Below are 14,762 nucleotides of genomic sequence, written 5' to 3' on the forward strand. Positions count from 1 at the left end.
ACAACTTACAGGTCGCACCTCCTTTAAAGAATCAGAAGATGGAGAAATACAAATAAAACCATGGAAAATAGCATATCCACAACTCCAACTATGAAAACAAAGAGCGACTGTATGCAGAGACTTTTTTTTAAGAAATAGAAAAGATCAGCTGCTACTGGTGTGATTTAACGGAAAAATAGAATTACAGACATAGAGGTCATTAAAGATGATACTGAAAGTTATAACTAATTGCAGCAATACTAATTAGCCATCAGTGTTACACAGTGCCTAGCGAAAGCATTCAGCCACCTTGCTCTTTTTGACCTTTCGTCACATTTCAGGTTTGAAACATAAAGATATAAAATTGTAATATTTTGCGAAGAATCCAAAACAAGTGGGACACAGGTATGGAGTGGAAAAAAATTGAAAATTTTTCTAGAAATAAAAAACTTACAAATTGGTTGTAAAAAATGATTCAGCCCCCTTGAGTTAATACCTCGTAGCCACCCCATTTTGCTGCGATTACAGTTTCAAGTTGCCTGGGGTGTGTCTCTATCAGTTTTTCACATGAAGAGACTGAATTTTTTGCCCATTCTCTATTTATCTATTATGACAAATAGTAGTTTGCTGCACTTAAAGTAAAGCAGCTGAGTCATTTTGCACGCCCCACTCTTCATTTATTTGTTAAAAAAGTAAAAAAAAATCCAATAAATTTCAGTCCACCTCATGATTTTGCCCCACTTGTTGATTCTTCACAAACGATTGAAATTTTATATCTTTCTGTTTGAGGCCTGAAATGTGGCAAAAGGTTAAAAAGTTCAAGGCCACTGTAAATCTCCAGAAAAAAACACACAACATACTGTCATGTTCAAAGGCGTAAATAGCAGTAAGCTGCTATTTTGCAACTTAGAAATCATGGTGAGGTCTGAAATTGTCATCATGGGTGCATGTCAATGGTGAGAGACATAATCTGATAAAAAAAAAAATACAGAAATCACAATATAACTTTTTTTTAACAATTCATTTTTATGATACAGCTGCAAATAGGTATTTGAACACCAGGGTATCAGCTAGAATTCTGACCCTCAAAGACCTGTTAGTCTGGCTTCAGAATGTCCCCCTCCACTCCATTTATTATCCTAATTTAGATGCACCTGTCTAAGGTCATTAGCTGCATAAAGACCTGTCCACCCCATTCAATCAGTAAAAATCCAACTACTAACATGGCCAAGACCAAAGAGCTGTCATAAGACACTAGAGACAAACCTGTACACCTACACAATTTTCCTCACTATGAGCCAATGCTGTGCAATTATGTATCTGATTATGAATATGATTAATAATTAGAATTAAATATTTTAACAATGTATTATTCTAATCAAAGTAAATTCATATAAATGCAGTTTCAATTGATTGTGATTAATGGCTAACAGCTTTTAATGATCTAATATAAATAATTAACAACTAATTGTTAAATAATTAACAACTGTAGTTACAGTTTGTTTACAATAATCTGGCAGTACAACAATGACATATGAAGTGAAGACAATTAAAAAAACTTAAAAAAGACAAAGGAAGAGATGTCTAAGTCCTTCTGTGAAATAACCCACTATAATAGGCCTATTAAATCACATAACATTGGCATGCATTTGTGCTTTTTATTCAGAGGTATTGTTATGTCGGGGCTACATGATGGAGCAGTTAGCAGCAGTGATTTTGCGGAAAATGGTCCTGGGTTTTAATCAGGGGACATTCTGCACAGAGTTTGCATTTTCTGCCTATGCATGTTCTTTTCAGCTAAATGCCAAATAGCCAGTACTTAAAGTATAAAGCATCAGCATTCCAAAGCTGCAGGACAATCTTCTGCACCTTACTCAACTGTTGTCCCTAAGTTACTTCTGCTTCCTTCTCCAATACTGAAAGATGAATACTAGTTCAACAGGTCTCTCAATGCATGGTTGTTTGTGTTGTCTCGTGGTGGACTGGTGACCTGTCCCAGATGTACTCAATCACTTTTCCCAATGCCTGCTGGCGATAGAAGCCAGCCCTCCCATAACCCTATAAGGAAAAGCAGTTACAGACAATTAACCAAGGGATTGAATAGACATCACATTTTGGACCTCCTTGACCTAAAAGTCATTTTTTGACTTTTAAATTTCTGTGGTAGCCTTACTGACCTCAAATCTTCAAATCACTTAAGATGATAGAACTCTAAAACTAAAGCTATGCTACGGCAAAACAAAATTCTATTTAGAACAAAAAAACACTCAGAAACCTGATAAATAAAGTACTTCATATGGATAGCACTGCACATTCCCTCTATTAATTTTCTATTCCTGAGGGTTTTTGTTCTTTAATAACAGCCATGGTCTTAACAGCATTTGCAACACTATTTTCAAGGGTCCTGTAATTGCCTTAACAGGACATCTTTCATGATAAATAGATGAAAAAAAATGAAAGGAGAGGCAGATAAAGGAGGAGGGGGAATATAAAAGTGAGGTAACAGAATGACAGAGGGTTATCTATGAAACAGTCGCCTTTTCTTGATGAGACTGTTCTTCTGGTTTTAACCTTATAGGTGTCTCACATCATTTTCTGTCTCCAAAATGTAATCTAAGTTTAGTACTCTCCGATTTTAATGTTGGTTCTAACAACCGTCTTAAAGTTAAAGCTTGATCACTATGGCATCTACAAAAAACAAAAAGGCCAAGCTGGAACAAGACCGCCTAAGAGCACTTTTTCGCACCTACGATGCGGACAACTCAGGACGGATTGAAAAAAATGAATTTTCCACCATTTGTCAGGAGCTCCAGGTCCCATCTGAAGAAGCAGAAGGCATATTTAGCCGCCTGGATGCTGATGGTGATGGTACAATTACCTTAGAGGAGTTCCTCAGTGGATTGCAAGACCAAGGTCAGAAGAATAAAATTGAAGAAGGTGAGAAGTCTGTACCATTGGAGGAGTTTTCTATCAACAAAGAACAGGTCATGATCAGGTAAGTAGGTAGATATCATATTTTTGGTATACATCATGCTTCTGCTGGAAAATGTGACATGAATTCAGAGTATAAGGTATTTAAAGTTGTAGTTATAGTAACATGTGAAGAGTTTTGCAAACACTTCGACTAGAAATAACACTACATAATGAAGGAATTAACATTTTTAGATCACCATTATTTATCATCTTTTGTGAACAACTAAACTAAAGTTAATTTAAGTTGAATGCAAAAATGTTGACAAACCATTTGTTAATCAACATGTATACCCTCTGAATGAGTTAAAACTTCAGAACCTTTAATGTTCACATTATATAAAAAGGGGAGTGGCGGCCTAGGGGTTAGGGCATTGCGCTTGGAATCCAGAGGTTCCGAGTTCAGACTGCCACTCTAGGCCCCCGAGCAAAGACCCTTAACAATGCTCCCTGGGCGCTGCACAATGGCAGCCCACTGGGTTAAATGCAGAGATTTCATTTCATTGCTCTGCACTTGTGACAGTGTAAAGACAATTTAAAAGAAAAAGCTGATAAATCATCAAACTGAAAGGACTTTGTAAATAACCAAATAATTTACCTTGATCTGTGTACCGAAACATGTACAGTATCACCTCCTTTTTTAAGCTGGATCAATCACCGGCTTCAACCATCTTATCTTTTAATATAACAATACGTTATGTTTAGTATCCTCCTGGCCTTTTAACCAGATGGTTAAAAATCTTGACGCCGGTTTATTGCTATATCTAAGGATACATGCAGGTCAGCCTGGTTTGAAATTAAGAAACCTTTTTTGTATAAAGGAGAGAGGGAAATAACACTTTGATGCAAGGTTAAAAAAAACAAAACATGATTTGTAAATTTGGTAATGTTTTTCAGCTAAAAGTAGTAAGGAAAATAATCACCAAAAATGTTCATGAGTTCCTGTCAGTGTGCTGAAAATAAGGAATAATACGTAATGATTTAGACTGTATTGTGCATTCGTATTAACATTCATGTACTATCTCATATATCTCACATACATGACTCAAGTAATTAAACTAATAGCATTAAATAGGTATCTGATAATTATCTCTTAAATACTACAATTCTTAAAAGAAAATCGCAATTACGACTTGAACGTGTAGACTAATGTCTCATAGCCATCCAATAATGAGTGAAGTTTTTAAACAGTTTCATAACTGAATTTACAATCTCATAATTATGAAATTGTTAGATGTCTTTATTTAATTATAAAACCATTATCACATAAAATCCAATAATCAGGATATAGCTTAGCCATAAGTTGTAGTAACAGTCGTTCCACTATATAGCATATAGATGCTTCATTATTGTATCGATTTAAAACATATTTGTCTTATATAGGGAAATTCTTTATTATCTCAGCGATAATACCTCAAAAAAGTATGGAAATCTCTTAAACATGAGATTCTCTCCAAATATTTATATCATAGTTTGTCAAACGATTAAATGGTGCATCGTAATCTCTTAATTATGAGATAGTCGAGGTTTAATATGGAATAGTTGTATAAATAAATGATTATTACTAAACATTTTTATCTTTGGTACCTGCATACTATACTGATATAATTACGTCGCACTGCCTCTTGCTTACCTATAAGTATCTATATCATTAATTCTAATCATCCCTTAATAGTAAAACAAAAATATATACATATAAATGTTGATTGCGACGCTTGTATGGAGATGTAATGGTACGAAATATTCCTCTTGAAACCCACCTAATTCTGAAATGACTGACTAAACCGTATTTATACCCCAACACCGTATTTATACCCCAACACATGGTAGATTTCAACAGGATGGTGAGACGTTTGAACACGACACCAATAGCAAAGCAGACAGTGGTACTTTGAATTACTTTTTCAATATCTGTGTATAGTTCATTAGAAGGTTGGTTAAAAAAAAACGCTATAATATGTTTCAAAACGCAATAAAGATCTTAAAAGAACTATGTATTTGAGTATTTTAGTTTTTACACTACTACTTGGAATTATGGGTGATCCAGAGTGTTGTACTTTATATGGGGCTCACACAGATAATGTTGCTCACGGGCCTGTTGTTGTGTCGTTATATATATATATATATATATATATATATATATATATATATATATAGGCCTATTTTTATTTTATTAAACGTATAATACCAATCCCATAACTAAATCCACACGGTATTTTTCATCGTAGCGGAGGAATTTGCTTCCTTTACTGCGTTTGCCACCAACTGCAAAGATACTATTTTCCATCTGCGTAAAGTTATTGTTAGAGAAGAGAAAGAGGAGGGGACAAACTCTGAGGGCAGGTGCGCTACCTGAGTCCAACATACTATTTTATCCACAGACGGAGGATTAGTCTTAGTTCACACACCTTATCCAAAATTTGATCTGTGCGTAAAAGTTGCGAAAAGTAGTACGCAGGAACGGAAGCTTTTTTTTTTTTGTTCTTTTTTTTTTTTCTTGTGTTGTTTTTCTGTCATCCCAAGAAAAAGACACTGGATACTTTGTTTGGTTGATTGGATTCTCTGTATCGGCGGTGATTGTAATTTCATGAAAAGTCCTCCTTTTCGCCCTGCAGCAACCCACAGCCTTCTGCACAGGGTATGAGCGCTGACGAGAAGGACCGGCTGCGCGCCCTCTTTCGCGCGTACGACGTCGACAACTCCGGGCGAATCGAGAGAAACGAGTTCCTGACGATCTGCGCCGAGCTGCAGGTGTCAGCGGCTGAGGCGGACAGGATATTCCAGAGGTTAGACGTGGATCAGGACGGAACCGTCACTCTGCAGGAGTTCATCTACGGCTTTCACGACCGCTACGGAGAGAACATGGAGTCAGACGGAGGACAAGTGTCCATCGCCTGGGACACCTTCGAGAAGAGGCTAGGGGACCAGGCCAAGTTCATCCCGAGGTGAGAGAGAGAGAGAGCGCACCTGCACGGCTGTCTGCATGCTTTAGAAATATGGAAATGTTCAGAAAGATAAGAGTCCCTTTAACAGAGAGCTCAGTGTGCGTAAAGACGATGCTGACAATTTATCTTTAAAGGCTACTTTTAAAGACTCAAAAATATGTACAAAACACAAATTACAGCCCTTAAGAAAAATATTTCACTGGAGGAATGAAAATGATGTCTGTATGAAATTCAGACAGTATTCATGGCTATTAAATTATGTCTGTATAAAACATTTAACACCAAAAAAAGAATAATGTTTAATGTTAATATAATACAACTTTGTTTAAGTTGAAACATTTCAATATCATATTGTTAATAAGCATAAATATATAGAGCTTTACATATATTATTAACCAGAGAGGAGTATAAAAAAAGCTTAATACATACCAGACAGCAATTCTGGATCCTTGTATGAGGAGCGTCTGATAGTAACTGCCTATTGATTTCATGCTAACAGGATAATAACACTACTGATTCTTCTTTATGATTGATTCAGGATGAAAAATGTCAATGGATGAATAATTTTCTTAAATTGTTTCAATGTTTGGTTATATGCCTCTGTAATTTGCCATTTATCCCTGTTTTCTTAGGTTGTGTCATTCAGAAAGTACGTTTCTGTTATTTTTCAACTCAAGTCAGTTTTGATTTTAGAGAGCAGGTCAACTGAGATACTCTAAGTGCCTTTAAATAATAGATTCAAATCAACGAAAGATATGCAGATTTTAAAACCCCCAAAATCTCATAAATGCCCATTTCAGTAGAAAAGATGGAAATGAAATACATACTAGATGAATGATTTGAAAGAGGACTCATATACACTGTCCAACTTGCAAGAGAAGACATTTGCCTGATGAAGGTCTAGTACAGAAAAGTTGCAAAGAAATTGCATCTCTTGCAAGTTTGACGATGCAGGAGTCATTTTTAAAGTTTGAGGGCACCTGCTTGGGGACATGCTGATAGAACAGCAGCCCTCTGACCACCATCAGTTGGTAATACATGTGAATTTGTTTGCCTAAGAGAAACACAGAGATTAACTAAACCAGCAACCCACCAGTTGCATGACAAACCACTACAGCCAATGCCACTTTTGCCCTAATGCAAAAGTGGCAAAAATGCAATAATTATATAATAATGAGTCTATTGTCATGTATTGTGATGCCCTGTGTGATTTGGTAACCTGTAAGCAAACAGGGGTGTATGTCAATGTCTCAAGGTCTTTATTTTGCCGGCTTGATGTCTTGGAGATTACTTGCAGAACGTCTATCACTGCTTCAAACAATTCAGGCCCTGATCTGGATATATGATATTTAGTATATATTTGGTCAAATATTTCTCTAATTTAAAAAATATATATATTTATTTTCCTCTTGTAGACCTTTAAATAGCTTGATAACTTAATGTAGTGTTGTGTCTCATTCTCATCTAGGGAAAACAATGTCTTCTTTTCTTGTGAATGTACAGGGTAACTGCTGATTACAGTTCAAACCTGATATTTACATAAACTGTCAAAATGAAAACATGTATACTTCCTGTATAACGCCTAAATAATTCAAATTTTCATTATGTTGGTCGGCCAAGGATTGTCAACAAGTCAACCCTTGTTATAATTGGTGGAGAAGTTATTTTGTGATCTTTTTTTCTAACTATCTTAAAATCAGAAGTTGTACATAGACTTTGTACAATTTGCTTCTGGGAGCAACTGAAACTGATTAACAAGACCGATTTGAACCCTAGCTTTATGTTGCTGGTTTGTTTTTTTCAGTATTTCCAGATAATATTCCCTCATGATTTTGTCTATTTTGTGAAATGCACCAGACCCTCCTCCGGCAATATAAGCCCACAGAATGATGCTGTCGCCCCCATTGCTCCAACTGGGGATATTTTTTTCAAGGAATTGCAAGCCTCCCTCTTTTCCATCCAAATTTAACAATGGCCAAAATGGCTAAACGACAAGACCATATGTCTCCAAAATTACAGTCCAACCTTAGGAAAGTCAATTTAAGTTCTGTGCATATATCACTGTGTGTGTTTGTGTGGCCAACAGCCCTGCATGAGACTGATCCTCGCGCCACAGAACTGAGGCATCAGGACATTGATTGTCACAGTGGTGTTTTCTGCTGAAAGAACTCGCTTATCTTCAAACTCTCAGAGCCTCTGCTTCATCAGTCAGCTGAGAGACAGTAATTTGGAAAAATGAACTCATACCTCATATTTTCTTTTCCAAAAGAAGAAAGGATGTTTTATGTCTGAAAATCAACAGCAAAACATCTGTAAAATTGCTAAGTGAGGATTTTTATTTAGTTGATGTATGATTCTCATTACTTTGTGCAAAGCTAAAAAAAAAAGTATGCCATCCATTTTTACTTTGCACCGTGATTCTTGCCTGAGCTCAGGAACGCTGTCTAACTTACCTCTAATATCCATGTGATTTGTCCCCTTGTTTTTCCCACTCTGACCAAAACAAACATGGAGCGAGGGCAGAAAAAAGATGAGAGTCCACTCAGAAAAACTGTAAATCGTCGTCTTTATAATAACCGTGCAGTTGTCGGTCGTGGCCGGTGTAAGTCTAGTTTACATAGATAATTTTATAAATAGTATTTTATTAGTCTGTGTAGATCATATATAGGCATATATCTAGCTGCAGTCCCATTCAAGTGTAATTGTGATTTCTATAATCACTAGTTTGTCAGCTCTGCACTGCTATAAGTGCAAAGATGTCTGCCTCCACAAATGCAAACCCACTCCTAATGTAATTATAAATAGCCATTTCTAAGTCAACGCAAACATAAATACTGAGACTTTCAGTTCATAGATGACAATATATAACATACATATAGATTATATATGTATGTTATATAATCCCTGTAAGTACTACACACTCTACCTTTAACATATCTCTTAAAAGTCCCTGTGATAGTAATCTTAAGTAAAGTGTTTATGAGACAATTAAGTGCTCTGCCATCGCCCCCTACTGGCTCTGGTTGTAAAACCACATTTGAAAGTTTCTGTGCCACCAACCCTGTTGGCAGTCTCACAGCTCTGTTCTTGTTGGTCATATTTAAAGAGTGCCTTGTACCCGTGTATGTCTACTGTTGAGATATGTGGTTTCAGCACATACAGTAATTCATCCATGACCTTTGACATCCTCAGACTCTATGGGGGAGAAGAAAAATGCTAAATACTCTGAAAAGTGCAGCATGTTTGAAATAGGATGTAAATTGTACATTGCAACAGGTGTTAACACTGTTCTTGGGGGTTATTACAGTCAAGGAACTACAAAAATATACATCTTGTAAATGTACACGTTTGGGTTTTATTCAACTTCACAGTTGAGCCCTTCTTTGTGCTGCTCTGTCACTGAAAATCTAAATAAAATTTGAGGCTGATGGTCTTGATAATTTGAAAAGGTTCAGTAACTTTGGCAAGAAGTTTAGTTTTAGTTTTGTGGCTTTTCTCTCCCTTCAATTTATGTACTTCAGGTTGAATTCAGTGTTTGATGTTATAAACTCCATCCTAACAATCTGTTCTGTTTATAATTGTTAACTGCAGATTTTGCACATATTTTCATTTCGTTGTCTCACTAGTAGCTACTATCATCACTTGAATGGTTCAGACTTTAGGTTGTCCTTAGTTCTTATGAAAAAAGTTGGATGGATGGGTAAAAGTCAAGAAATATGCAAAAAATTACACACAAACAGCAAAGTAGTTTTCAACATATAGTTGTGATATCTTATAAAAAAGAAATGTACCAAAGTCCAAAGCTTAAAAGTGACATCAGCAGGTAAATTTTAAATTGATGATTTTTCTAGTGAGGAGGAACCAGGAAAACTACTGTTTGGGAGAAGTAGTTTGAAGACCAAGCAAAGAAATTAGGAATACAAAAGCTCTGGTTATGATGATTTCTACCTTGATGTACACAGGAGTGTACGTTTATTTCTTCCAGCACAAAAATGTATTACATCGGTGGATGAGACATTTCCGAAATGAAAGGACAATCCAAAAGTTTCTGGGTTTCATTTTCTTATGTTGTTTTTTTTTTCATACGGCAATAACTTGCCAGGCCTTAAGTGTAGTGGTCAAAATGTTTTTATAAAGACCTTGATTATAATATTAACAAAATGTTTTGTGATACAATCATTGGACGACTACAAAAGGCAGAATAAAACACTAAAAAAAAAATTTTCAGACTTGAGAAATAGACAAAAAAAAAATTTTTTTGTTGCCGTCTGAAAGCATTTTTCAATGCCTCAAAATTAAACCATAAAGTTTTAGGAAATAAAGAGTAGTGAATAAAAACTTAAAGGTCTATGGTCAAATCAGAATCTAATAGATTCGGTAAAATAGTGACACAAACAATGAAAAGTGTCCTGGTTTTCTTTTAGGCACGAACAGGCAGCCACTTTGTACCAGAACATCAGCCTGACTGAGCCCAGACTGATTCCTCAGTTTGAGAAAGTCATCGTTAATTTCACCAAAGAGATCAAGCAGCAGAACTCAGAGATGGAGAATCTGGCTCTTGCCATCAAGAGGTAGGTAAATAGAGACCAAATGTACCGAATCTTCTTTAAAATATCATTATTTGAGAACACTGGCAAAGCTGTAGTTGCACCAACTCTAGAAACATTTTATCGATCGAATAAGAGCTGAAATTTTACTTGATGAAGAATCTTTAGAAATTTACTGGTAAGAGAATGCAGCATAATTCTGGATAACAAGAAAAATAAGTACTTTTTTCCCATTTACAAAATTGAAATAAGGTTAAGGCAAAGATCCATTTGACTCACTTCCCCATATCCTTAACAGATTATACATATAACAAGATGTTAGTATGATATAAACTATTTAAAACAGTTTTGATTCCCTGATTTTGGAGAAATATTGATGGTAGTTTCATCTGAATACGTGCCATTGCCTTGGAGTCCTGTGGTGGAGCACAGATAAAACCCATGGAGGTTGTGAATTATAGCATGCTGATGCTTTTTCAGAGCACAGGACCAAGCATCAATGCAGCTCAGCGAGATGGAGGAGGAGATGGACCAACGAATCCAGGCTGCAGAGAGGAAAACACGTGAGCAGGTGGGACAAAGCTTGGATTAACTCATGGAAACAATGCAACTCTCAAAAGCATTTAGAAGATTAGCTTGTTTTCATATGCCAGGGTAGCCGATGTGAGCCGTTTCTGCTCCTTTCCCTAGAGTTTGTGTAAGCAGTGTGATAAGCAAACTGGGTTTGTTCAGCTCTTCCCTTATGTCAAACAAACACGCACAGCCGTATATCAGATTACTGATCCCAATTCTGACACGCCTGCTGATCAGATGGATTTCACTACTCTGTGGATATAAAACCAGTTGGTGGGCAGACAGAGGTACTGGGGCATGGTTTATCCTCCTGTGTAAAATGATAAGGCTGCATATATTTGTGGCGATAAGATTGGTGGCATTAGGATAAAACGACAATGTGTAAGTTAAGCCACCATCACTGAGGTGTCAGATAGCAGCCAGTACTTACAAACTAGAGAACATAGTGTAACAATAATTTGTCCCTTAACTATTTTCATTAAAAACAAGACATTTCAAACTTGGAATCTCCATATCTATAATGCATGAAGGGCGGAAGCACTATAACATCAATCTGAAATTGCCTTCAGATCATGTTATACATCTTATAGATTCTTTGGTTTGTTTATTTTCTTTCCCTCTTTTTTTTTAATTTTGTTTTCGCCAAGGTGGAAAGATTTATGCAATTTAGAAAACTCTTAATCTGTTGTCACTTTTTTAAATTTGTAACTCTAAACTTAAATTTCTGTTTTTAGGGTTTTATGTCATAATACTTTCTATTTATTTTTATTTTATGGACAAATAGAAGTACGAAAAGTGAGGGTTGCATTTGTATTCCACCTTGCTTACTCAGACACACCAGGGTGTCAACATGGGGGGTGAGGTTGTTTGAGGACCCAAATGCAGAGATGAGTGAGGCAGAGACGAGTTCTTGTAAGTGTAATGATGAAAAACTGAGGCAAACACCCTAAAACAAAAAAAAATACTGAAAACCAAAACCAGTAAACATCAGGGAAACTCATGTGGGGAACCAGCAACAAAAAATAAGGAACCAGCACTGAGTTATGTACAATAAGTTATTTACAGTTAATTTGATCTGCCAGTGGAATTAGATAATTCGATATTATAAATTAGAAATAACAGACAATGCACTTTTTTGTTATTTTAAATGTAAATTATACCTTTGGTAAATTGCCTTAACTGCGTAATCCAAGAAAGAAAATTCCCTTATTTTACGAATTCTTACTTAGATTTAATTTTATTGCATCCCTGTTGAAAGCATTTGACTTTATGTTAGACTCCAATTAATAGATATTTGTACTACATGTAGCTGGAATTGATTCTAACATTTAAAAGATAGATATAAAGCACATCCTTTCTTTTAAAGCATTCATTCAAAGTAGGTGACTTTCCAACCTGAAATTGACTGAAATGGTAATTGTTGTACAAGTCAGCTCTCAGATCTCTGGATTTATACAACTTTATTTCATTGTGTTTGGAAACTGACGCAATTTACCTTAAGCAGGAGCATAAGCCTTGTCTTATCACTGTCCCAGTGTGTTATGTAAGGAGCTGCTGTTAGTTTAGTTGTAACATAGTCAATAAAATCAGAGGGTGATCACCTGTGTTTTCCAACAGTGTGATAAATGTGCAGAAAGTCAGGATCTAACCACTCACTGAACTTCCTGTCAAGTTTTTTGGTGGTAGAGCATTAATGGCTGTTCCCATTAAAACTGAAAATAACAGTTTTAATTGACTATTTTTTCAAATGAAATGCGATTTTGTGAAACCTTGTGTGTCTTTCCCCCAGGAGAAGAAGAGAATGGAGGCAGCACTGAATGAGTTGCGAAGGCAATACGACACTGAAGTGTGTGAGCTTCAGTGTAAAATCCAGAGGATGCAGATGGTATATTTCCTCAGCTTAACATCCAATTGACTTTAACACTTTTTGAAGGATAAACACCAAATAGACAAAACATTAAAACAAATCAGGTAATTCCTTGTAAAAATAACCTACATCCCTAGTTTTGCTCATGTTTTGTTAATGCACAAACATCAACATTACTCCATGCATTATTTAATATGTCTATAAAGTTTGTAAGCTATGAAATAGCTAATCTCCAGATTAGGATTCTAATGTTAAGGCTGAGTTAAGTAAATTTCTTAGGAACTAGCTGGTATCATTCCATCAGTTTTGTCTCTGTCAGGATGGACTAAATATTCCACTTACAGAACATTAAGTTAGAAACAAGAATGTATTATTTGAAATTAGTGTACATTTCCTTTATATCCACATGCTCAAAACCATACACACAAGTTCAAATATGAGCATGCATGTGTAATACTATCTTGTTTAATACTTTTGTTGTGATTAACAAGCTTTTGGCATAATTCTGGTTTGATATCTGGAAGCTCTGCTCTTCTTACCAAAATGAGTCAGTTTTCTGACACTGAACCACCCTCAGAGCAAAGCCTATTATTTCCAATCATGAGGACGTTTTAAGGTGGTCAGAAAGGTAAGGAACCACCGAAGCCTTAGTTTATAACAGATTAAAATGTGCTTTAATTCCAGTGTGGCTGCTGTAGAACCAGTTTAAACGTGCAGTTAAGAATATTTGGATTAGGAAGGAATACCCTGTTTAAATCCACATCTTTAAGCTTGACTAAAATTTTCAAAATACCTTTGAGGGAAAAGGTTTACAGAAGTAATAAATGACATTTCTTCATTTTAGAATTAAAGAACTAAACAAATACTTTTGTGAAGAACTAAAGGTATATTTTCAGATACTATGGTGAGACATTGGAGCCCATTTGTATGTGTTGTTCTCTAATCTGCTGTTTACATAGCTGCACGTTTCATGTGAACATAAATGTGCACAATGGTGGATATGTGAACATGAATAGCAGCCACTCAAGGCTTTCCAACATAGCATAGAACCAAAATGGCAGAGTGCATCCAGCGGACCAAAACGTTCAACCAGCCAATAGGGAATATTTACTGCTGCAAAAAAACAGAGGTCTTTCACAGAGAAATTGTTCAATACGTAAAGGAACAAAACAAGGATTAACATTGGCCTCATGTTTCCAAAGACGTTATTGCTCCTTTTAAGTCAAACTAGACAGAAATGTAACTATTTTGTCAAAGTGGTTTAAAGTTAAAGCCTGTGAGCCATTTGAGTGTTGGCAGCATCATGCTGGGACATTTTTTTGCTACATGTGGCTCTAATGAGAGTGAATGAATTAAAGCAGCAATGCCTACATATTCTTCAACTTTACCTCATATAACTAGGTTGATGCTTGAAACCTTGGCACTAGTGGAACCAACAAAATCTTAGATTCTATAAAACATTAAACTACTGGAATGACCTCTGACCATCAGCTAATTAAGATTACATGGCCATACAGAAGAGCAGATCAATGCCAGGAAACCAATATATAAACCAATATAAACAAACACATTTAGCAAAGAAGGACATGAAAACACCAGAGAAGCATGTGGAGAAGCATATGACTAATATTTGATAGATGCAATAATGTAAGCCTGTGTGTGTTTGGTTCTAAGAAAAGCAGCAATGAATTCCCATATTGTGATCAGCATCGCTGTTTCCTTTAAACATTGAGGTTGTTCATTGTAATATCAGTCTACTTACCCAAAAGAAAAGACATTAAAGGAAAATTCCGGTTTTTAACACTTTTAGCCCATTTTCTGTAGTGTCCAGGATGAAATCGAATGATCGACACCAAAAGTTTGACAATTGCTCCTGTCTCT

The 14,762-nt window shown here is 35.8% G+C and overlaps 1 protein-coding gene across 1 annotated transcript in view; it reads left to right on the forward strand.

Annotated features, from left to right (window-relative positions):
• Positions 1–2,519: 2,519 nt before the first annotated feature.
• The window catches only part of rasef (RAS and EF-hand domain containing), a 25,605-nt gene continuing 13,362 nt past the window's right edge, over positions 2,520–14,762 (forward strand). Inside the window, exons 1-5 of the mRNA XM_015374352.1 lie at positions 2,520–2,974; positions 5,565–5,894; positions 10,319–10,465; positions 10,922–11,012; positions 12,804–12,899. Of these exons, the coding sequence (XP_015229838.1) occupies positions 2,661–2,974; positions 5,565–5,894; positions 10,319–10,465; positions 10,922–11,012; positions 12,804–12,899 (978 nt within the window). The 5' untranslated portion in view covers positions 2,520–2,660. The remainder of the gene's footprint in view (positions 2,975–5,564; positions 5,895–10,318; positions 10,466–10,921; positions 11,013–12,803; positions 12,900–14,762) is intronic.

This window comes from Cyprinodon variegatus, unplaced genomic scaffold, assembly GCF_000732505.1.
Source record: "Cyprinodon variegatus isolate N-32 unplaced genomic scaffold, C_variegatus-1.0 Scaffold100, whole genome shotgun sequence".
Taxonomy (NCBI): Eukaryota; Metazoa; Chordata; class Actinopteri; order Cyprinodontiformes; family Cyprinodontidae; genus Cyprinodon; species Cyprinodon variegatus.